The sequence below is a fragment of the Pundamilia nyererei genome, unplaced genomic scaffold (assembly GCF_000239375.1).
Source record: "Pundamilia nyererei isolate P.nyererei 1_Seehausen unplaced genomic scaffold, PunNye1.0 scaffold00107, whole genome shotgun sequence".
Taxonomy (NCBI): domain Eukaryota; kingdom Metazoa; phylum Chordata; class Actinopteri; order Cichliformes; family Cichlidae; genus Pundamilia; species Pundamilia nyererei.
Genome location: NW_005187508.1, coordinates 481693 through 507292, shown reverse-complemented (window position 1 = coordinate 507292; position 25600 = coordinate 481693). Strand labels below are relative to the sequence as shown.

At 39.1% G+C, this 25600-nt stretch overlaps 3 protein-coding genes across 3 annotated transcripts in view; 1 reads left to right on the top strand and 2 right to left on the bottom strand.

Annotated features, from left to right (window-relative positions):
- Window positions 1-1117: 1117 nt before the first annotated feature.
- Window positions 1118-9349, bottom strand: tmem134 (transmembrane protein 134). Its single transcript, XM_005741092.1, has 8 exons — window positions 9107-9349; window positions 8501-8745; window positions 6586-6653; window positions 6413-6499; window positions 6268-6344; window positions 5725-5769; window positions 1562-1615; window positions 1118-1457 (listed from the first exon to the last, which is right to left on the bottom strand). Exons 2-8 carry the CDS (start codon window positions 8699-8701, stop codon window positions 1375-1377), a joined length of 615 nt encoding a protein of 204 aa, XP_005741149.1. The 5' UTR covers window positions 8702-8745; window positions 9107-9349; the 3' UTR covers window positions 1118-1374.
- Window positions 9350-9456: 107 nt separating this feature from the next.
- serping1 (serpin peptidase inhibitor, clade G (C1 inhibitor), member 1) lies at window positions 9457-18267 on the top strand. The gene is made up of 11 exons (XM_005741091.1): window positions 9457-9504; window positions 12737-12784; window positions 12904-13015; window positions 13109-13258; window positions 13363-13662; window positions 13790-14011; window positions 15147-15290; window positions 15382-15585; window positions 15663-15802; window positions 17313-17535; window positions 17786-18267. Exons 2-11 carry the CDS (start codon window positions 12737-12739, stop codon window positions 18031-18033), a joined length of 1791 nt encoding a protein of 596 aa, XP_005741148.1. The 5' UTR covers window positions 9457-9504; the 3' UTR covers window positions 18034-18267.
- Window positions 18268-19477: 1210 nt separating this feature from the next.
- The window catches only part of doc2g (double C2-like domains, gamma), a 36295-nt gene continuing 30172 nt past the window's right edge, over window positions 19478-25600 (bottom strand). Inside the window, exon 11 of the mRNA XM_005741090.1 lies at window positions 19478-21151. Within this exon, the coding sequence (XP_005741147.1) occupies window positions 21012-21151 (140 nt within the window). The 3' untranslated portion in view covers window positions 19478-21011. The remainder of the gene's footprint in view (window positions 21152-25600) is intronic.

Here is a 25600-nt window from a genome sequence, read left to right as displayed (position 1 = left end):
TAAAATTGGTTCTTTGCTTAGTTGTCTGTTACAGGTAGACCTGACACTGACTGATTTAGGTGCCTTTTTATGCTTGAAGGATTCATAGGTCAGTATTTTAAATAAAAATCTATAAAAATGGTTAGATACAAGGACTGGTCTACTGCTCAAGACCAATGTCTCTAAGCACATTTTAAATTTAAGCTGAATGATGAGATTCCTCCAGGGCAGTAAGTCCAGAAATGGTATCTACTGTTTGTTTGTTTTTTTACTGATTTAAGATTTAATTAACTTATTTTGTGGTGCATTTTGTAATATTTGCCAGCATAAAAGTATAATGAAAATAACCTTTTTGTTATATTTGTGACTAAAAATTTTATGTTAAAGTATTCTACATGTTTCATTTTACATTACTGTGGAATATAACCATATACCATTCAGAAATTATCACTAATTGACTTTTGCAATGTGAAGTTTATTAGTTTTTTTCAAATATGGGACTTTTTTATATTTTAAGGCAATAGACATTTTTTGATGTATCCCGGTTCAGATCAAATTTCAGGCTTTTATCCTTAATAGCTTTTTCAGACATGTTCAAACATGGCCTCAAAATCTGAAAAAGAAACATGCTGGAAGTAGGTCAATGGACCATTTAAAAAGAAAGTATTACATTTAAATTTAAAGTAAATTTAACAGCAATTATTACATATATCCAAACTTTGGACCATGAAATTGTATATAACAAATATATATGTATATACTGTATATATGTATATATGTGTGTGTGTGTGTTTTTGTGCAATCCTAATGCTTCTGTTAAATAGATTTGATCCATCAGCCTTTAAAAGCAGACCCAAAGCTACTTCTCAATTAGCCTTACAAATTGAATAAGTGCGTAATACCTTTCAGAACAGTGGATGAATGGAGTGAGTCATAGACAAACATGTTCTTAGAACCAAGAAATAGCAGAAGGTCAAAAATAGATTTCTCTGAAAAATGCACTCAATAACAGATGCAGAGGTAAATGCCTGATTTTGAACTATATAACAGCTACATTTTAAATATACTGTGAAATATATCATGATTTAAATGAATGGCTTCTTATTAAAACCAACTGACACAAATTAAAATATACAACATTTTATTGTAATTTCACAGTCATCTTTCACTTAAAACAGAATACACAGGCGAGACGGTGGTCTTTTTGGTATACACATACAGTAATGTCAGTTCATGGAGTGGAAATATAGCGAAGGCGCTGAGTGGTAAAAGTAGGAGTGGTCAATATGTCAAACAAACCAAAAAACAGGTCAATATATCTTATGAGTGTCAAAATACCATTAATTGTATCATAGTTGAAAGAAATGTACTGAACATGTCTGGTCACATGAAATTTCATTTTTCAAAATAAGGTAGGTAGAACAGTTTGAAGCCTCTTCTACCACGGACTGCACAGCTGATGTAAATCACATGGTACACTGCGGGCGAACACACAGAATGGCAATATTAGCATTCATCAAAACAAAGCTTTGCACATAAAAAGACAAGTAAAAGGTTTAAGAGATAAAATGAACAAAATTACCTCCAGGGATAAACAGAAGAAATCCAGGAATGAAGAAAATAGCACTTGAAATACCTGTGGGGACAGTTTTATTAGCTACAGTCAAGAGAAAACACACACAACGCTTTGAGTTCTTAATTAGATTAAGAAAGTACTACATAACTACCGGTCCATTTAACATTTACATGCTCTGAAACAGCTAGAAATGCTAAGTTAAATGAGAGGATTGATGAAGTTTGCCTGTACAGTAAATCTGAAGCTACAGCTGCATAAATATTGAAAATGACAAACTACTCTTTTGGCAAGATTAACACGTTGTTGTTGGAAATCAATGCTTAGTTTTCTAACAACATTAATAAAAGGTGTGAACAAGGAGGTGAAAAAATATCTTATGATTTTAAATTATGTGGCTGAAAGGAAGGCGTAAAAATGGAGAAATAGACACCAGAAACAGCCAAACTGCAAATTCCTAATATACAACCATCAATATCGATGGTACTTTCAGTTTAGTTAGGCAAAATTTAAGTGGTGGTATCAAAGATCTCAGCTGTAGCTCAATCTGTGATATTTGCCAGCTGCCTGTGGGAACAGCAAACCACATTTATAACTACAGCTCACAGAATTTTGTTGTAATTTTCATAAACAAACCAGGAAATAATTGGCCTCTTTCCTTCACTATGTGATCTCATTTTATGTTGCACATGAAAGGAGTCTGAACAGTGTAAAACACTTGAAAAAAGGAAATGGTCACAGAAAAAATAGTCCATACTTTACAACATTTTAAAGTACATGTCTAAAGGCCCCTATACTTAGATGGAATTTTATTGGATTGAATTTAAAACGACACTGTAATTAGATTTACCCACAAATACTTAAAGGTAGTTACACAAGAATAAGGGGGTAACGAGTCAGTTTTTCACACGAATTATACTGCAAGTAAATGTAAGTAGTGTGTAAGTAATTTTAAGTAAGTAAGCAATTTAGTGGGAAAACAAACAGACAAGCTTGAGCCATATTATGCAGCGGCTTGAGCTTGCCTAACTTGTTTTTCTACAAAATTACTCATTTAAAATTACTCATGCAGTACTTAAAAACATATTTACACCCTACTTAAATTTACTTGCAGAGTATAATTTTGCTTTGTTTCCTGTAAAAATCTGGCTTGTTACCTTTAAGTATATAATTATATTGTAATTTCAAATTAAATACATTGAATTCCTTTTAGTTACAGGGTAAATACTCTCTTTGTGATTATAAAGTGTTACTAAATAATGCAATACTTGAGCCGTATGCACAATCACTATTATGCTAGTTCATTTGGAGGCAGATGGTGACTTAGCAGATGTACATTTTAAAGAAAATCTTAAAGGGGTGAGTAGAATAATTCATCAACTAATGTATGACAAAATAGCACAGAAGTTGATGCAGATGTGATTAATAATGTGTCGCTAACTTTCAAAATTCTCTACTTAAAAAAAAGGGGGTAAGAGAGCTCCCCCCACCCACCCACAATTCTTGTGGTGATGATGCTCAAGAAAAGGCTTGGGAGCAGTGATAAGAGCATGAATTGCTCTGAACAGGACTCGGGGTTATGGAAGTATGCCCAGTCAACTTTAGATAACGAAAGTTCTTAAGCAGATTTTACAGCTTAATTGCAGAGATGCACCTGCTCCTGTAGCTGCTTATGAAAGGCAAATTGATCTAATCTCATCTATTTTGACTCTGGTGACATTTTCTTAATATGTTGTGGGTGAGCTCATCCCAAAGAGCACATTAATTGCTTGATTTCTGCCTCAAGCTGGAGAGGAGACACTCTATACAAAAAAGGCAGACACGACTAATTTAAAGTGCCTAACTCGCGGTGAGCATTTGAAGCTGATATTCGTGGAATGTGTAGACCAATTTAATGGGAGGTGCTGATTTTTGTAAAGGGGAAAAGCAAGGCTCATTTGATCTGAAAAGACTTTTTAAAACTTGCCTGACAGACTTTAATTCATTATGAATCCTGGTTGTACAGCCAAAGAAATTCTGAATAACAGTTCTGAACATATAGATACTTGATAAAATGCGCAGGGTTTGGACAGAAATACAAGATGAGAAGTATTGAACACTCAGCTTTTTAGAGGTTTGGAGGCAGAAAAAACAAAAGGGACACTACTAATCAAAGACAAGGCAAGAGAGGTTCAAGATAGCTAAACATGTGACACACAGAGCCACTACCGGGCCCAGCAGACCTCTGCACTATATGGAATGTGAAGTGTGATCTCATTCAATACAAACTTATCGCAAGCATGCAGTCAGAGCATTGCACTAGGGCTGCACAATTAACCAAATTTGAAACTCAATCACAAACATGATTGACCAGTGCTGCAAATGCTTGTTCTGTCAATTGAGTACAAAGCAAAAGTAAATCAAGCGCCCCTTAAATCAGTGCCTCATCACGTGCCTGCATAAATAACGAAATTCAAATGTCTGGTAAGGCAGAAGGTGAAGAGCTTGCTCCTTGAAGCAGATCCTCATCTGCTGTTTGGTAATACTTCAGATTTAGCACAAGAGATATTAACCAAGAATACTTCATACGCAAGGAGTTTGCACTGCAAGGCAACACGAACTAAGTTATTCAACCACCTGCAAACACACCACAAGAGTATATGAATAGATGAAGGCCAAGAAAAACAATGCAATGTTTGCTAACATGAATCATCCAATGTTAGCTCATGTCCATAAAAGCAAGGGTGGATACGACACATCACAGTATCCACCCAGCTCACAAAGACATACTGAAATCACCAACCAATTGAATTCCATTTGGCCAAAGATAGAAACACAGTGAGTAATGGAGGGTTCAGAAAAAATGGTCAACTTACTGGAAAAAAGATATTTTATTTCCACAAGATTTTTCCAATGTGGCAAAGCCTGTCCTGTCTGCAAAACATTGCAGGTATAATGTGGAGGGATACACAGCTGTGGACGACTATGAACTTTATTCACACCCATACTACACTTACAATGATCTAACTAAAGATTTCCCTGACAGTAAGAAACAGTGATTCTTGTATAGGTTTGTTGCTACATTACAAACATTCTGCTGACAACATTGTGTGTAGTAACAATGCGTAAGCTTGAAGAAGTTATTTTAGAGGACAAGTGGAAGTTTTTGGTGTTCTAGGTGAACTTGTGATCACCGTCTACAGCCTAAACCTTAAGCCGTCTGTCATTTCCAAGTGCAAATGCTCCTTCGGTTCCCAGAAACTGAGGGACTTTTCAGCTGAATTTAAATTATCAGGGTGGCTGTTCCCCCAGGTGTAACCATAAAGTAAAACCTCCAGGCATCCAAGAAAAAGAGGATTTAAAGAGGTTCAGTGGAGTTTGAGGTTAGCGGGAAGTCGGCCAACTAGTTGCTACAAAGATTATGCACCATGTTATCATTTATTTACAAAACCCCCCAAAAATGTTCAGATGCTGAAGATGCTGAGCGAGGGTTAAATTGTTCTCAACAAAAGCAGATGCTGACTGAGACAAATACCATCATGGCAAGTCTGAGATGACCCCTATGCACTAAGGTCAGTCAGCATGAAATATTTGCACTTTTCACTTTCAAGTGTAGGACAGTTATCTACCATGGATATAATAAAGCCACCGGTTGCTAGGGAAACATGTGTTTTCTGACTGGTTGGTAGTGGTTGTTGGAGGAGATTGAAAACCTCAGAGCGACTACTTTGGCTGGATTATCACCTTAATTGTCATAAGGCGGTACAAAAAACAAAGAAACAAGCAAAAAAGGCCCACTGTACATGATTCTTGTTATGATTCTGTCACTCCAGTCGTAAAAGCAGACAGACTGTGAGATCTGGACTAAGAACTATACTGTCCTGTAGCAGGCAAGGACTATGGCAGCTTTCTGTGTGTTCTTTTGTGTGTCAAGATAACACAGAGATCCTCCCACTTGTGGAAGAGCACACCAGCACTAATGGACTCTAATAAAAACATTCCATTCTGAATTATACTATTTAATCCACTATATAAGTCCTGCATTCATTCATGTTTGGTCTGTTTATGATTTGATAGAAGTTGAGAAGTGACGCGCTTCTTTGTGTATGCTTGCATTTGGACTAACATGCATTTCTAAAAAAACAACAACAACAGTCTAAATGCTTTGCATGTCAATATTTTATCTTCCTTACCTGCACTTGGATTGAGCTGTATGCCAATACCTGTGAAAATAAGAGCTAAAACAAAAACAGCACAAACATTATAGGTTTGAAAGGTTGTGTTTTTATTAGTTTGGTTATTCCGGCAATAACTCTGTCATAATCTGTTGATCAGTGCAGGGGGACAAAGTTCACTGTGCAAAGTGCCAAGACTATCATTGCCTGACACAACACGGAACAAACTACCTGGTGTAGCATTGCAAAACTATTTGGAGTGGTGCCTTTGTGTTAATGTTAGAGCGTCATTTTGAAGTGAACTTAGAATCAGAAAGAAGAGGTGTGTTTGTCCTTTTCGACTGCAGTCATTTAACTGGAGATTAGCAATTCTTTTGAGTTTAAAACCAAAATTAAATTAAAATCACTAAACCATCTACAGTGGGAGCAGGCAGCCCGTGTTACTGTGATGCTCCCACAGCCAAAATGAATCAGGTAAACATGTGAAAAACAAGTTTCTCTCAGTAAATTGTTCTGGTTTGTGTGTTTCATACGTAATAAGTAACAAAAACATGTACTTACCAACTCCAGTGATGAGGAGAAGGAATGAAGAGAGAACAACCCTTCTGTTTTTCTTCACCAGCGGATGGGACACCCACCTAGGCGAAACGTGTTTTTAAAGTAACCGTGTTTGTTATGCTTCTCCGTGAGAGAAGACCGAACTTACCCGCAGCAGTGCGCAGAAAGCTGCGTGACTGAACTCAAGGTGCTGAAGGACCACTGAGAGCTGCAGTAAGACAGCGTTGCAGGGTCACTGTGGAGAAAGCAGAAACACGCTTCATCTCACATTCACAGAAGAAGCAGGGAAAAGAAAAATCACGCCTGAACTACAGAGCCCACCTGATTTTGAAGAAGTTATTGAAAGAGGAATTCCCATTGTTGCCCAAGGCGTCTTCATTTTCCAGATTCTAAAACAAGAGGAGATGGTGGATGTCATATAAACGGCAAAGAAAAATGTATAGCTCGCAGAGAGGAAGCAAAAGTAATACTGTTATTATAGTCGCTGTTTTTTTTTTCCTATTTCTTAAGGACATGACTTTCAGATATGTTCATCTGCTGTAGAAATTTATTAGACCTCCCACTTCTTCTTTTGTCCACACATGCCCAGTTTGTCCAGTTTTATTTTTGAGGACACACTGCACATCATGCTAGGAATCTTCTTGTTGGTGCCAAATGTTTATTTCATTGTGTTAAACTGTGTTATCTCTGGCATTGCTCATATATTCGCCAGAGGAAATGGGAACAAATTATGTGTTTGTGTGACAGGCTGCTAGGAATGAAGTGCCAGGAAATATCATTTAAAACTGGTTCTTTGCTAAGTTGTCTGTTAAGTGTAGACACAGTACAGGCTCATGCCTGGAGTTAGATACTGCTTTTATCCTTGAATGATTCAGGCAGGCAGTGTAAAGTGGAGAAAAAAAAACTGGAGAACTAATACCTAACACCACTTTGCTGCTTGTAAGCAAAATAAATAGAAATGAAGGGCAGCTCAAGACTTTTGAACAGTAATCTACAAGAGTCACTGGCCTTCACAAATATGTTGTGACACGTTTAAAATAGTTTTTTTCACACGGTTAACAGCCCAGCTCCATCACATCTTACAGATTCCATTTTACCAGAACTTACTGTATCTATGTGTGTTTCCATAAATCCCTCCTTGACTTTCATAACTTGAACAGCCAAACTTGGCACACAAGCCCAACTTAGGCATCTGCCAATTGTTTTTTATATCACATATTATGATTTTATTATGTTGCCTAGCTACCGCCAGTCACAAAATGACCAGTTTTAACTTTTATGCTCCTATAACACATTGTAAAAACATCCTATTGTTTTAATTTCATTGCAATAATGTCTCATTCACATCCACAAAAGTTTAATTATGCATTCAGTATTAGGAAGGATGAGGGTGCCTAGCAACCACCTAGCAACAGGCTAAAATGAGCAGCTTTTACTGTATAAACAATATCTACCACCACTACTTTTCTTAAACTTTTCTCAGTGTTGGTAACTATATCTGTTTGCAGCAGAACAGCACAAAGAGATCACAGATAATTGGTGTGTACAAGTTGTGCTAATACAGCACTGTGCTGTCAGTGTCAGTCTTTGTGGCTCCTACAGTTCTCCAGAGTATAATGGGAGGCAGAGCCTTGAGCTACTAGACACATCTTTTGTGGAAATAGCTCCCAGTTTAGGCTGTGGACAGACACCCTCTCTCTTCCTTTCTTTAAGGTTGAAATATTTCCTTTTTTGAAGATTACAGTCAGAGCTAGATGAGGTAATGCAAATTTTTTTTTAAAAAAATGCTGCTTTATGTTCAAGCTGCTAGCAGAAGCTCTCGTGAAGCCTGCTCTTTCACTCCACATAGATTCAAATCATCTCATTGTTACACGTCATTAAAATTGTGTGCTCCCAAGGTTTATTTCTTTTCTTCTTTATTCTTTGCCATCTTTTCATGCTCTTGTTTTCTTTCTTCTTTTGTTTCATTTCACTGGCTGCTGCCGATTGCTGCCCACCTTAAGCCTGGATCTTCTCTTTCAGTCCTAAAAATGATAAGTTAGCTGTCTTCCTTGCTCACAGGGACTTGCTGAATTCTTGAGTTTGTAGCTACGAATTCGTAGTGTTGTTATAAAAACACTACAAGCTAAAACTGATACCAATCAAAAAGGAATTAGACAGCCTCTCACTGGAAATGTAACAGCAACATGAAAACAGAAATGCAAACAATGTTTTGTATCTCTTGTGTGCATGCTACCTGATACTTGAGGTTAGTGGGTTCAGGGGAGGCGGCAGCAGCAGGTGAGGGATGATTCTGAGGTTTGGAGAAACTCAAAGGGCCAAATGTCATCTCTCCTCCTTCTCTGTCCTTCCATCCCTGCGGCTCTCCGTCAGTCACAACCCCCTCCTCATCTCCCTCCAGCACAAACGCATCGTCGATGGTAAACTGTGTTGCCATGGTGATTCCCTCTTACACCCTGAGGTCCTGTAGCCGGATGCTCACTGTGATTTAAGAGTAATAACGAATGTTTTATGGATTTTTAATCCCTCAAACCGCAGGAAACAGCCTGTGAAAATACTAACTCAGCAGCTGCTGAGTTTTCTCTCACCAATCACAGCATTTCCCTTTAAACGTTTAAAGTTCGCTCATACATGCTACACTACATAAAAACTACATAAAGTAACTCCACCACTTTCGAATTAGTTTAAAAGGCGAAAACAGCTGCCGTGCTGCCTACACGTAACAGCGGATGGGATCGAGGCTAAGTACAACAGAGCAGAGGCTACACGGCTTTCCTGTAGGTCTCTGCCATTGTTTGTCCTCATTCTTCTGTCCGATCAGATGACCAGGAGGAAAACTTACTGTCTTAAGTAAATCCTTTCTCCTGCGAAGAAACTTCGACTTCTGAACTTTGTTCGGAGACGAGTCACATTTTTGTAAGCCCTGGAAAAAGTGGTTTTAAAGCCTTCTGTTAGCAGTATCTTAGTTTTTCTTCTGTAGTGCGACTTCTTTAGAAGTTTGGACTCTCTTCTTTTTTTTGGCAACCGGCAATCGATTAGATACGACTGATTACGCCCAAAGCGCTCTCTTCGCGTGCGAGCCAGGGCGCCGAATCGAGTGTCGTTTTATCGATCGATCCGCTAACTTTTGTTATGAAGGAGAAAAAACTCAAGAAACTGGGTCAATCATTACAATTTATGAAATTCCTACGAAAAAATAGATGGCAAAGCATTACATAAGTCACTCGGAATTTCTCTACAGTAAGTGGAAATTTTTTAGTTTAAAGCATGACATTGTGAGATTCAAAATAATTCAATAATTCAAAAAGGCGTTCACTGTGTGCGTGTGTGTATGCTGAATAATATAAGATAGCTAAAACAGATTAACGAATAAGTTAGGATAAATGATAAATACGATAAAATGAATAGGAAGAAACTGAAAAGAAATGAACAAACGTAAGTCACACAGCTGTCACATGATGTGTGTGCAGCTTTTTGTTGCAAGTTAGAGATATGTTATATAATTTAATACAATGCATCTCGTTAAAGATGGTCACGTTTGGTTCTCACTAACTTCAGGGATAGTATAGAACTAGCAAAGCTGTATTTTATTCGACGCAGTTTGTCAGTCTTCTTTCATAATTTTGATCAAGTGTAAAAACACAGTAAATATAAAAAAAAAGATTAATTTTATTAAAAGCACGAATCAATTCAAAAACATCTTGACCTGGGTTGTTTAGGGCAAAACCTATCAGAATATCAACAAAAGTGTATGTTTGCATATTCGTGTTCATGGACTGTGGTCATCTAATGGAGGAAAGGCATCCTGTACCCACAAGCCAGTAATATATTACCAAGGCTAAATAGTGTCAATTAAAGAGCTGGAATATATTTTGTGCGTTTTTATCTTTTGCTTTTAATCAAACAGCATTCCAGCTTTTCATTTACTGGAGTTTTAGTGTATTTTGTTTTAACATATTCAATATTCATTAGCAGTGCACTTAAGAACTGATAACAACAAATCAGCTAAATTAATGTATTCTCCATTTGGATATAAACACACATATAGATTTACTGGATCTTTGTATTTACATGCATAATAAATTTGGTAAAGCTGCCTCTTCTCCCATAACTAGAATGATTTTTTTAAAGGCTCTAAGGAAGTATTTATTTTTATATATAACTTGCTTTGAAATGTCTCCAGTTATGGGTATGCTGATGAAGAGGAAAACCAGTTGAGATAGTCGACACACTACAGTGAAAAATTAATATTTCACAGGACTTGATGCTGTCCAACGCATTCAGGTGTGTGTTAATGCAATGCCATATTCCCTCAAGTATTAGTCATCTCAGCAAATCACCTAAGGCCAAACTGTGTGATGCTCAGAGAAACTGCAAAATACTGCACGTCTTAGTTCATAAAAATACAATAAGACAAAGACTCAACAACAAAGGTTTGCCAGGAGAAAGCCTCTTTTCTCTAAAAATAACATGGTAGCATCTGAACAAACAACAAAACGCACGCGACATTATCCTTTGCACAGATTAAACCAAAGCAGAGATGTTTGGCCATAATGCACAGAGACACATTTGTTGAATCCCAAACACAGCATAGCAGCACAAGTACCTCATACCAGCTGTAAAGCACAGTCGTGGTGAGGTGATGATTTGGGCTTGGGTATGGACACTTTGAAGCCACTGAGTTGGCCATTTAACTCCTCTGTACACCAGAGTCAAATGTGAGGCAGTCTCTTTGGCACCTAAAGTCCAAACTGGGTTATGCAACAAGCAAGTCTACAACAGAAATGCTGAAAAAGACAAGAAATCTTATTCTTATTGAAATGCTGTGGTGAGACCTTAAAAGCACTGTAAACATACGAGTGCCTGTAAACCTCAATGAACCAAAGGGACTTTGTAAAGAAGAGTGGGTCAAAATTCCTCCACAACAATGTGAGAAACTGATAGTTATACAGAAATTGTGGTTCTACAAGCTAATCTGAATCATGGGGTGTACGATTTTTTTCACAGTACTCTGTGCAGGATTGCATTGAGTACTGTGAAAGCTGCCTTTGTTACATGACTGTAAAAGATGCAAGAGAGACCGTTTCCAAAAATGGTAACACTTAACTGTAACCTATTTTATTGGCAGTTTTGTTGGGTTTTTTGTATTTATGTTTATTTGTTTTAAAATGATTTTCATATTTTATGTGTTGGGTAACATCCCAATCCCAAATAAATTAAAAATTATATCTCAGCAAAAAACAACAACAAACAAACAAACACTTGTTCATTCATTCAAAACCAAGCACAAGAAAATCCAATAAATAATAATACAAAAAATTTGATTAGGAAATAAAAGTAATGTAGAGAACCGTTGAGTAAACTATGCTTCTGATTAGGTACACCACCTATACCAGGTTTATCTATATTAATGAAATAGCAGTTGTTGTTGTTGTTTTTGTTTTTCCACTGATATTATATGAGGTTTTTGTGGCTCCATGTTGTGGTGTTTTGCACCTGAGAGGATCCACAAATCTTTCTGCGGTTGTCTTTAGAAGGACATGTAAAAAACAATCTGCCAAATCAAACATGCAGAGCTGCCCACCGTCTCACCCCTTTGAGAATTAGGAAGCAACCGAAAAAAACTTTAAAGTCGTTCTGTTGTAAGATGTTTCTACACAAATAGTAAGTAAAGTAAAGATGTCGCCTGCCAGTTAGGACAAGCTGGGTTTTTACTTTTTTATGTCCTTGTTTCTCTACCCACCACAACCTTCAGCAAACTAACATAAAAGGGAGTGAAACTGTCTGTCTTCCCCCATAATACCCGTGTTTCATTTTTCTTAGCTGAGATGATGTGTTTTGCAAATTCTGCACTAAAGCACTGATACTAGAAGTAATGAAATTTATTTGAAATTATGTTTGAAGGTGAAATAAACACTGAAATTTGAATATTTTCACTTAGTACCTGTTGCCAACATGTGAAATCATGTGATTTCCAACAAGTCAGAAGACTTGCATTATGCAAACAAACATCTCTAAACCAACAATCACAGATTAGTCATTGTTGGTTGCAGTTCAGGCGAGCAGATAGTAAGAGCTGCTGGTTGCAGTGGACACTGGTTCAATGTCAGAGAAACCTTACTGACAAATACTCGTATCAGGACCGAATCTGGACACACAGAAATTCAAGAACTGTAAGTTATGTATTTGCTTGTATGTGTGTGTGTGTGTGTGTGTGTGTGTACGACTAACCCAACTCGAATATGTTCAGCTACTTCCTAAAATATGTAAACATATCTGACATGAACAGGAAAATGTGCATATGTGTCTTTTGATTTTTGGAAATCTAACGAGGCAGTGAAATCCTTGTAATTACAACAGTTTAAGAAACTTTGAATGCAGACTGATATCACTACTTCACAGACTGCGCCACATATTGATCTCTCCTCCGGCTTGGTGCCACATTAATTTTGAAATCCTCTCTCGTTTGCAGATGGGACAAAAGGCCACACTTTGCTTCCTCCTGCAGCTCATTTTTGAGGTAAATCTGAAGTAGTGCAGGACAATATCTTTACCAGTCCACAGAAACTTAAATGGCAGGTGTTTTGTCTCTTAAATTTGTAAAGGTTTCATTTGATGTCTTTCTTTCCTCCTGGTCAGCTGTCATCATGCACACAAATCAGGGTGATACCTGACTCTACGCTGGAGCTTCCCTGTCTCCCAGCAAATAATCACTTCATCGGAGTGGAAGAAATCACATGGAAATTCAATGGTTTTAAACGGCTTCTGTTTTCAGTGTGATGCAAATATTTGCTGCTTTTATGTACATATATGTATATAACACTTGGTCTTTTTTAAACTACAGGTGCCATCCTGTTTCAAAACTATCAGCCCGTCGCTTCGGACTTTTCCCTCCGCTTTCGCTCTGTCACTAAAACCAAAGAGGGCACGTACGAGTGTCTTTTAAAGGGGAGCGATATGGAAATAGTACGAAGGTTTGACGTCATAGTTGATGGTGAGACTCTTTCGTCATCATACGACCACTTTTAATTTTACAGTTAGTGGAGCAACGAACAATAAAGTGTTTGCTGTTTGTCTGCTTTTTGTTTCTTTTTGCAGAATTCACTGACTATCAAATGAAAGTATTTACAAAGTCAGATGTTAAACTCCCTTGCAATATCCCAAGTTCCAGAGAAGTCAGTGCCAATGCACTGTGGTTCAAAGAAAGTGCAAATGGAAGAATAAAGTTGAATCTTGACGATGACTCCGCAGATGATAATAAAAAAATAGAGCTGATTTTTCCACTAGACCACGATCAGAGCATCATGGTCATAAACGCTGGCATGGAGGATGCTGGTATTTATGAATGTGAACTGGATGATGGAAAAAAGCTGAGCTCTATAAACCTTACTGTGGAAGGTAGGGGGCTTGTCAAATTTAATAGAGATTTAATAGATTTAATGATTTCCACTGCACGTTGAGTCAGTAAGGGGGAAAAAAGGATCGATTAGTTGCATAAAACATTTTTATTTATGATTTGTTTCAGTTTTAGCTCCTCCTACAGCTCTTCCTCACACATGCCAAGGCTCCACCTCACCATGGGAGCCCTGCCCGGAGGAGAACAGCCGCTCAGCAGAACCCATACTGAAGGAGTCCATGACAGAGTTTTCAATGAAGCTGTATTATTATCTCAGAGAAATATATCCTTCTGGCAACATGCTCTTCTCTCCTGTCAGCATCGGTGGAGTGCTCTCCCATTTGTTGTTAGGTACGAAAAGAGAGGCGAGTCGCTATTTTAATGTAATCACGTTGCAAATGTTTAGCATTCATCATGTTCTCCAGTGAATCCTTTAAAGTTTTCCAGTTTCATGCATCACCATGTTAAATTTGAGATAAACCAACCAGATAAACCTGCAGGTAAAAAGTTAAGATACCTTTTTATGTTTCAGTTCGGCAGAATTTTAGAGGGTGAATTAATACAGTAATGAACAAAGCTAAAGAAATAACAGGTTACAGGTTGATATTAAGTTCCTCTTCCAAAAAAATTCTGTTTCTGAACTGGTCTGGCTTTCGTTAGGTATTATTGGTTAACGTCTTATGTGGTTAGCTCTGTGATAGACCTTTCCAGGATGTGCCCAGCTTTTAGCCCTATGACAGCTGAAGAAAACGAGTAGAAGATGATTGGAAATGAACTGAATGGATGTTTTGAAGTGTAACTCAAAAATAGAAATGATGCTGTGATCATACAGCACTGCAATCTTCTGTGAATGTCCTGGACTTACAATGTTTCTGAGCTCATCAGTGTAACTAGTGAAACTGTTTATTTGACCACTCCTAATATTCCCGCTCTCTCCCTCTGTGTTGGAGAGTGTTTTATATATGAAGCCTAAGGATGGCCCGTTTTTCTTCTATTATGTCTTTTGACCAGATGTTATGAGTTTTAAAAAAAAGCTTCCAAATGTAAATGTTGCACCTGAAATAATCTTCAGATCTTTCACCTGCTGAATTTATTAAGAAATAACAACAACAACAAAAAAAAGCTCACAGCTGTCCACAGCACAGTGCATTTTCCCATTACCATCCATCCATCGTCATCCGCTTTGTCCGGGGTCGGGTCGCGGGGGCAGCAGCCTAAGCAACGTTTTCCCATTACATTTAAGACATTTAGAGGGCTGTGTAAAGGTCATGCCATATTTTTCTCCTTAAACTAAAGGAGCCCCTGGAGTAAATGTTTCCATGTTTCAAATAACTGTCTTAAAAATGTTTTGGTACACAGCTAAAAAGACAAAAAATACACCAGTGTCTCAAAAATCTATGGATTCAACTGTATTTTTAAATCAAACATGGCTTGCAGCTTCCTATAATGTACTAAACGTATTGTTATTGTCTAATTGTACCTTCAGGTGCAAGGAACGATACCCGTAAGGCCATTGAGAGCGCTATCTGCGTGCCTCACGACTTCCACTGCGTTCACTCCCAGATGAAGAAGCTGAGAGAGAAGCTGGCCGGCTCCCTGCTGATGGCCTCTCAGATCTACTATAATTCACGTATTACTATCACAGTGTGAAGTATATCACAGAGCAGAAAATCACAGATCGTAAGAGATAAAATGATTTCTATTTCGGCTCTCCTCCTTAGACATGAATCTGAGTGAGTCCTTTACCGACCAGTCGATCCAGTTTTATGATGCGGAGCCCACAAAGCTGCTGAATACCACCGAGGAAAACACACAGATGATCAACAGCTGGGTGGCAGAAAAGACCCAAAATAAAATCACAAAGTTGCTTGACTTTGTCCCACAAAGTTCACAGCTGATCCTGCTCAACGCCGTCTCCTTCAGCGGTCAGTAAACTGTGCGCACACCTTATGCACATTTCAAAAATGTGGAGACTGATGAACTGTGTTTACGTGTGTTTTAGGTCAGTGGAAGGTCAAGTTTAACCCAAACAATAAAAAAGGATATTTCACAAAATTTAATGGTGATGTGGTAACGGTGCCTCTTCTCTATCATGACAAGTACATGGCAACTATGATGTATGATCCTCACCTAAAGGCACAGGTAAGGAACAAACCACCAACTGACACTTTTCACAGCAATATGTGTCTAAATCCTACACAGACCTTTCTGCCACAGGCAACAGAAGTGACATCCTGTCTTCATCGATTCCTACAGGAAACATGCGTGTTATGTTTCTTTAATGTTGAGCTTTTCATCTTTAATGCACATCTAAACTGCTCTACTAACTCACAAAACATACAGTTTGAACAGTAGCTTTATGTTTAAATTTCATCTGTCATTTTACGGTTATTTTAATTTTATATCACAATTACTATGCAGTTTATTCCTGTATAAGTAAATATGCTAAAATACTTCAGATCTATAGCATTCAATTTCCTGTTCCCCAAAGGGTCAGTTTCTTGTCTCTAGTCTTGTCTCTTGAGCTATGACAGGTATCAGAGTCGTAACCAGAATCCAGCATCTGATAGTCCATGATTCCGGCGACCTGCAGTCCTGTGCAAAAGTCTTGAGCCACCTCTCCTTTCCTTATATTTTACTTCCAAGGAACCAGACGGTATCATTTTTTAAAGTGGTCTGCAGCTCTCCAGGCTTTCTGAAGGTCCCTTTATAGTTTTTCTTTGGACATCGGTTGCTTTTTCTTTCACTCATTTTCAGTCCAGGCCTGTGTAACTGACCATTTTCATAAGAATGCTATTACTACAAAAATGGGAAAAGTCTTTTTGTTCCTGAAGCCATTTAACACTGACCATTGAAATGAACAAACAAGTAAAGAACCAATTTTAAATTCTATCTTCAGGCACAAACACAATTTGTATATTTTTGTTGTTGACTCTATGCAAAATAACAAAGATAACACAGTTATAAGAGCATTAAATAGTATTTTTGCACCAACAAGGTGATTCTAAAAAAGCTTTTATCTAAAGGGTTGGTGTATTTCAGCATGCTGTGCAGTGTGCCCTTAAAAAAAAGAGGAAAATGGACAAGTGGAAGACCAAAAAACAAAAGCTATCTATGCTTCCTCAGAGAGTTCAGGCTGTGTTGAAGAATAAAAGCAGATTTTGACTTTCAGGCACGTTAGAATTGTACAAACTCAGTTTTTGTCATATATATCATATTTTCATTATATTGCTAAACATTTTCCAAGGAAAATGAGCGATGGCTCAAGATTTTTGCACAACAGTAGATATCTTTAAGTTGGTAAACACGTCGGTGGCCTCAGTGCACCGTGGTTTTGCTCAGATGAGTTAGAGAGTCAACAAAGTTACTAAATTTACTGCACCACTGGTGCATTTTCTTTTTTCACTCCTTACAAAACAATACACAGAGAATATTTCCATCTCATGGACAACCAGATGACTTAAACAAAGTTAATGCCAGCCAAACAGTTACAGGCACTGATACTATCATGTGTATTACAATGATGAGATACATTTTTTTACATCTCAGGTTTGTTTTAAATGCCAGTGGTAAAAACAGATGGTCTCATAATGATCTCTTTTGTCACTTATTAACACTTCCAGTATTTTTTTTTATCTTTTTTGGCCAACAGGTGGCGAGGTTTGCCCTCACAGGAGACAGCAGTCTTTACATCCTGCTGCCTTCCACCAACACAGAGGCAAAGCTGGAGGAGATCGAGCAGAAGATGACCGACAGGACTGTGGTTCAAATGATACAAAACATGAAAACAGCATCTCCTCAGCATATTGAGGTCACTCTGCCCAAAATCAAACTGAATTTCCAGCCGGAAATGAACACGCTTATCAAGAAACTAGGTTGGTTCATCTTCTGTGCTCTCTTCTCTTTCCAACCCAACATCTGACCTTTTTTTGTATTACCAAAAATAAACACCACCCATGCCTTCATCCTGTGCAGTTTAGCTAGCAGTAAATATTAGGTTCCCATTTATGAAATATGTCTCTACGTTTGCTTTTTGATCTCAAAGCATCTCCACCACATGCTTGGCTCTCTTACCTGCTTTCACCCTCACTACTACCTTTTCTGTACTTTTCACTCCCTTTCCAGGACTGTCAGTGCTTTACGAGGGTGCCGACCTGTGTGGCCTCTACCCTCAGGAGAAACTGTTCCTGGACGACGCCAAACACAGAGCCTTCCTCGCATTGACCGAACAAGGAGTGGAGGCCGGCGCTGTCACCACCTTGTCGTTCTCCCGCTCCTTCCCTTCCTTCTCAGCCCTGCGGCCTTTCATCATGCTGCTGTGGAGTGACCACACCAATGTGCCGCTCTTTATTGGCAGGTTGACCGAGCCGTGAGAGGAGAACATAACGAGGGATGGGGAGTAAAATGTGCAGGAAACGACAGGCAATGTTTAACAAAGGCTGCTTTGCTGCTGTGTTTGAAGTAATTTGAAGAATTTTTCTGAAAATTCAGTTGTTAAGAATCAATATTGCTTTAAATAGTCTAGTTACTAAAGTGAGCAGTGACTTGTGGATTTGGATTATCTTCCGAGATGATGATAAATAAACACATATCTACACAACACACATGGTGCTTATCTTATGTTCTTGAAGAATCACATGTTCAAAGGAGGACAGACGCCCACTGATACAGCTCTGATTTATTTTGAGAAGTACTTACACAAACCCACCACAGGATGGCAGCCATACTGTGTGATTGACATGGACAGTGAATACACAGGGACTGCAACAGTGATTTTCCCATCTCATTCCCTCCTCAGCCCTCCCGCATCATCACCACTGATAATAATTCAAGGAAGACGAGTGTCAAAATCGGCGACAGTAAAGGTTTTTTGTTCGTTAAAGCGAGAGCTTGCTCGGAAAAGCGAAGCGAACTGAGCAAAAAAGATACCCTGAATCGTCGTATTCACAAACAAATACACAGATGGCGAGGAGTCTGAATGCATGGCACGTCGGCATTCAGAACGATCAGCTAAGGTTGCACTCTATTATACAAGCTGATGGGGATTGCTAAACATGCAGCTGTACTGCAGATTGAAATGATTACATAAGCAAAGCAGGGTCAATAGACAAAGAGTCAGAAAATTCAGTGACTGTAAACAAAACGAACAGATCCAGAGACGGAAACAAATAACCACCCAGCCAGAAATGTGAACTCTATTTGATCACTGCCAACCAGAGATGTATCCTTAATGCCTGGATAATACGATAATGTTGTTTTGGTTTGATTATCTCACTGCTGACGTGCTGGGAGTCTCAATGTGCATAGACAGAGTGCAGAATAAACCTACCACCCTTTCCCAAATCTTACTGACATTATTTAAGCTCTGAATGAAAATATCCTGAAGCCTCAAAGTGTTTTTTATTAGTGTCCAAGCCCTTTATTCTTATCCTAATCCAACTTTGGAGGATCTACTCTCTCTCTCTCTTTTTTTTTTTTTTTTGCTGTCAGCAATCAGACATTCACAAGGTTATCGAAGGACACCAAGAATATGAGCAGCCAGATCGATTCAACAGTTAGAAAACTCCCCGAGGCCACTGACCCACCGTGCATGTGCTTCTCTGAACAAGTGTATGGCCAGAGCTGCTGTGACAGATGAACCAGGGGACGACATCTGATATCCTGGCAGGCATGTAGATAAGTTTTATATATATGAAAATGCTGAAATGTGCACAAAGATCCACGGCATGCATGCAGCTCGATGAAAATGGGATCTTATTGTTGTTGGATCTGTGCGTTTCCACTGACCCTGAAGGATGTAATTGCCTTTACACCGAGAGGTTAAATTATAGGAAGGCTCTTGTACCAAAAGCAAAGTTTTATCTGAACAGGAATTCCTGTGTTTAATAGACGTGTAGATGATTTAGAAGAGACCTGATATTTAACAGGTCAAAAATAACGGGACAATCAGACGAAACACTGACTCCCTCTGATGGCTGATCTCACCTTCAGCCAGATGTCTTCTACCAATATCGAATGTCTGAGGTCGTGCAGATGTGGGTTAGGGAACCTTTTCGAGCTGTTTATAAAAATCAGATAACCGAACTAATCAAATTCCTGTATCTTTAAATTCAAAATATGTGACACCGCACTGACGAAAGAAGATGTTGCATAACTGGTGTTTCTGTTGGAGCAAAAATTACAGTCACTGAGGTAAACTGTCTTGAATCCAGATGAAATTTGTTTCAGAAATGCTGCAACACAGTGCAGGATACTCTGAAAGACATCGTTTTGCCTGCTGTGGACACAGCTTTGGGCTTTCATCAGACAGGAGCAGTCAAAGGTTACGCACCACAGTATTTGCCTTTCTTAAAGTTGCTCTTTTGGCTTTCTGGCAGTGGGAGACAGAGATAGCAAAGGCCTGGAACAAGTGGCCAAGCGCACTCGTACCACTGAGGCCTGCGGTGGTAACAGAGGATTTCTCTCTTTTGTCCTTTTTTAAAAAACATTCCCTCGCACCTCTGCGCTTCTGAATTCGGATGGAGACGTTTTGAATGGGGCATGACGTGAATACAGATTAACAGACGCTGCACAGGCAGAAAAAGCAGGCACTCATAGTCTCACAGCCTTCACGCACGCGCACATTTTGACACATTATCGTCTCATGTGAAGGTGGATAAAACACCACTGTCACCAGAAGACAATGAAAATACATAAAAACAATGAAAAGGTAAAGGTAGAAATCCACCCAACGGATCTTTTTGTGCTTTATAATACGGTGTGTTGTTTTGCATTAGATAGACATCCACGAAGATAAGAGACTTCTCACGACAATCATCCTTTCGTAACATCCCTCCCCCCCCCGCTCCTGCATCTGCGTACCACATAATGAGTCACAAAGGGTGCACATACTGTCAGGTACTTTCACTGAATGAATTTTGAGTGCATTAGTCTCAAATCTGGTCATTATGCATAAAATTTGAATGGACATGAGCAACTTCTACAATACGGTACGGTCTAAAGCACAATTTAGTGAGCTTTGTTTTGTTACGTCAACACTTTAATGAGGACATTGTCACAATTTGGTTTACCTTGGAAAAGAAAAGTATTCAGATTACACCTTATTACCATCACTAATATTAGTATGAATATCATATACTAATACTCTGCGCCGTATTTATTGGCAATATGAGACAGATTTTAATCAGTATTGTTATTGCATGTTTTATCCTTTGTTCTTATTTCTTCCTTACTCACATTCTGTTATCGGCCATCGTTCAGTGAGACATAAATATGTGTGTGTGTGTGTGTGGTATAGTGCATTTGCATGTGTGTGCATTTATGCGTTTGTATTATGAATGTCTTGTATAATCTAGTCCGGTTTGTCACTGCTTGGGGCTCCTTGCTGCGTGAGCGTATGCCAGTACTCGACTTTCTTCCCTTTGTTTTTGAGACACTCGAACCAGTGTCTGAGTCTCTCTCCGCTCGCATTGATGCCCAGCTCCACTCCTCCTGCAAACACACAGAGGGAGAAGCAGAGGAAACAGAGAGGAGTCAAGAGGCGAAGGAAAACTTGTTTGCTGGTGAGGACGATAAAAGGAGACAGAAACTGGGAGGAGGTGAAGATGACTAATAAGGAAACAAAATAACTAACAAACTAAAGAAAGAAAAATTTGAATTTGCTTTTCATTTTTAAAAAAATACTCTTTATGAATCTGAAATTCCTGATCCTTTTAGCATAGCTATCAGAGGGAAAACAATCACAACACTCACTTATGTGAAATGTTTGCAGGGACCAAAGAATGGTCCAGATCTTTCTAAAGAGCCCCCAAAAATCTGGGAAATACTGGATCATCCTTACCAATGCACTGTACATTATCCTGGGACCTTACAAAACATTATCTTTACAGTTTAAGTAACACATTTCTCATGAATTGGAGTGGCAGTGTAGAGTGGAATATAATCAAGTTCAGTACCTCAAAATTGGTACATTAGTACAAGGCGTGTTTAAAGATTGATTGAATCTACCAACAAAAAGCAAAAAAAACAAAGCATCTCTGCTTTAAATTTTACCCCTGTCTGCTCCTAGATCTTCTCCTTGTGAAGCACTGTGAGCATTAAGGCACATCTGCTATGCTTGGACTGCTCCCCAGAAGCTCCAAACATAACGAGAGTTAATCGTCCAGTTTTAGCGGTCATTATTGGGGAAGCCTGCAGACTCCAAGCTTGAAGAAGGGGCATTAGTTAGGAGCACAAGCAGGAGCATATGCTCACAGCTTTATCAACTCTTTCAGGGTTTTGCATTGTGAATTTGCTCCAAAGGAGTCCAACTGGACCACAATTTGTGTCCCGAGGCTTCAAAAGAAGAACCATAACTGCACACAGCTTTAGTTATGGAGCTCGCCCTCGTGCCACCATCCACCTACCAGTGCTGGGTAATCACATTACAGTTTTCTTCAAAGTAACGTGAACTGTGATGAATTCAATAATTACACCTACTGTAATACTGTTACAGATGTTAGTGATTAATGATCATCAAATGCGCCTTTTTCTTCCTAAACATTTCCCTAATCAGCTGATTTCAGTTGGGCAGGGAGTGGACTGCAGCCTTTGAGAGGTGGCATATGGATGTTGCTTTTATTTTTTATTTTTTATTGCATGATAAGAACAATAGCCTGATCGTAAAGTGCAGATTGCATCCAGGACAGAAGCAGCTACCCATTGCTTGTGATAAGAGAGCCAATGCTCTCTGTACAGACAGCATGCTAACACAAAGCTAGCCAAGAACACAGAGTGAAGTGTAGGGATGGGAACTGATAAGAATTCAGTGCTGCCGATTCCATTAGTGATTCTCCTATTGAGTTCTCACTGGCTCTGCTTTGAGAGTGACCACCATCGCTAAGCAGCATGTCATAAATGCTACATTTATACAAATTTCTCTGTAAAACGACCTGAAACACACTGTCTCATAATTACCATTTAACAATATAAACTGAGGCTACACACCAACACAAATGCCAATCCTAACAGGGACACACATGTGATCTTTCTCTTAGTGTTTAGGTATGAACACAAAGTTAACAGCACAAAGCAAAGATGAGAACCAGCACAGAGACTTTCAAGTGATTCTACTGTAGAAACATGAACAGGTGGAAAGGAAAGCTGCAGCCTGACCGATCATCAGTTTGTTACCTGTTGAATTTAGGGTCTGGCTGCTTGGCTGGGGTCAGCATTCACTCAGCTTTATCACCACTCTGGGTTCTTGGCTAGCTTAGCGTTAGCATGCTGTCTACAGGATGCAGTTTGGACTTTATCATTGTGCTCTTGTCCATTTGTACAATACAAATAATGCTAATCTCCACATCCACTCTACACACTATTTTCCACCTCCTGAACATTAACTGAAATCACCTGATTGTAGCTCAAGTGCAACTGAAAAGATAAGTTGATAGGCAATGACTGATCAATACTGATTGATAGGAGAGCACACTAATAATCCCCGTCCCTAGTGAAGTTAAAGCTGAGTGTATGTATGCTGCCCCCCAGCACAGCCAGAGCAAAAACAGCAATGATCAGTCAGTCTTGCAGGACTTTTGTCTTATGTTCTAACAGAACACCACTGTGGCGATTGCTGTAAAGTGTTTTTGTGTTTCATATTTAAACACTAAAAGAAAGGTCTCTGGTGTCCTTATTGAGACAGGAATCTGTGTCAGTGTTTAGAAGGTAAAATGCATCTCATGCTATGCTAAATGAGTAACACAAGAGTAATGTAATTACTGAGTATTTCAACTAGTTTTTTCTCCAAGGACTGATTAATGCATTACTTTTTAAAAAGTGACAAGTACCTTCTTCTGAGTAGTAACCCCAACATGGCGACTAGCATGACCACACACATAGCACAATCATCGTAGCTCTGAGATCCAGCTTCTAAATGTGATCATCCTTCCCAAAATATAATTAAAAGTGTGAGGAAGGAAGGGAATCCAGTGTGGGATAGAGATGAGCAATTGCAGATCATAGTTAGACTTCCAGGAAGCAAGTCGAGGAACACTCAGGGCGAATCATAACTACATGACCTTAAGAACAGCAGCAATATTAATAAATGTATGTTTTCTGTGAAGAAGTGCAAATCAGTTGTTGTTGGGTTTTTTTGTTTTTTAACTTTGTTGTTAAAAAGTAATCTTTAATAATATTTAATTAGGAACAGCCAACAATGGATTATATTAAAATTTATGTAAATATCTTTATTTGCTGCCAGACTGTCATGTAAGGACAGAAGGAAGCAAAAAGGCCTTCATGTCAAATTTTCCCTGACGGAGAGAAAGAGAAATTTAAGGTAGCTGGAAAATAACAATAAATTGAAATTTTGATGACTGATTTTACAAGCATTGGATGCGCTGGGAATAAACAAGTGGAGAAACAAGAAATACTTCAAGTGAGGTAATGGAGCCACTGGCGGAGGGGTGCAACGTATGATAAAGCTGCACACAGCTGTCACGCTGGGGATACAAAGTCTTTCTCTTGGCTGTGATTGCATAAGAGTGCCTCAGAAACTGACAGCCACGAGCAAACAAGGCTCGGTTTTTGATCTACGCCTTTTCTGAGCACGGGACCGAGCGTCGCCTGAGACGCTGCTGCTGGGAGGAGAAGAGGAGCGATCTACAGATCATCCCTCGCTTTCCTCTCACAGAATCATGCAACTTGTAGAACAGGTCTAAACCTGTTGACAGAGTTTCGATAGGATAATCACGCACGACACTTTGTCACTTTCGCTGCACGCCCCCGCAGCACTCCCACCACCTCCCAATAGTGATCGATGGAGTGTTCCCCAGGCCCGCTGGCTGCTAGTGACAAACGAATGGCCAGCCATCCTGACACACACTGGGGGACAGAAGAAGGATGAGGAACTGGAGCCGTGGGGAGACGTGGCGGCTGACGCACAGGCTGGTGGGCTGGTGCGTGCCAAAACTCGCACGGTTTTACCCCTGCTCTCTCCTCACTTCTCCTCCGCTGCAGATCCCTCTCATTAAACCCCACCAGCGGATGAATAACTGCTTGTGGTGAACCAAGCATTTAGCAGAGCCATAGATCTGAAAGAATCAATAGGCGTCAAAGTTCCTACTGAAACACTGAACTGCATCTGAATTTCTCTGTTCCACACAACTTTCCAATCCTTTTATGGGTGGAGGCGTGTCCAGCAGTGTTTTTGGGCCATCAGATCAACAGTTTTACAAACACCAACCTATTAATGTTCGATCACTCAAAGTCCCTCACAGGACTGACACCTGTAGGTGAACACGAGTAGGTGAAGGTAAATTAAGGTAAATAAGTGTTTAAAAGAGAAACCATTAAGACTTGCTGTATATTAAATTACATTTGCCTTTTTAAGCAAGCATGTCGCATAGCTTTATATGTTAAATATTAAGCTTATTAATTTGGGTAACCTGATCTTATCCCTCATAAACATCAAGCAATAATTAAAGTCTTTTTTTTGCATGTGTATACATTCAAAGCTCTCGACTTCCACAGTTTTAAATGCAACATGTTCAAATACAACACATTTTAAATGAAAAGCACTAAGGGAAGCACAGATGACTTTAAAATTTCTAAAGGACACTTTTTACCTGCCCTCAAAATTTGAACTGGAGCTTGATTTGATGGCAGCGCAGTAACTGGATTCATGGGTTTCTGTCTGTGCAGTTGTGGCATCATTACATTGCAATAAGCATAAAGTCTCTTGCGATTTGGCATCGTGATTAAAACCAAGATTGAACTGAATCGGAGATATCAGACTTGGAACACAGTCCCACTGTTTTGAGACTGTGCTCGCGTGGCCTTTTCATCAACTCTTTATCCGCTTTTTTGGCTTTGAGACTTGACTTTGAAGGGAACCGATTGGAAACAGCTCAGAGGTTTAGATTTGGCTCATGGTGAAGATGAAATTTCCCAACTCTCTTCATG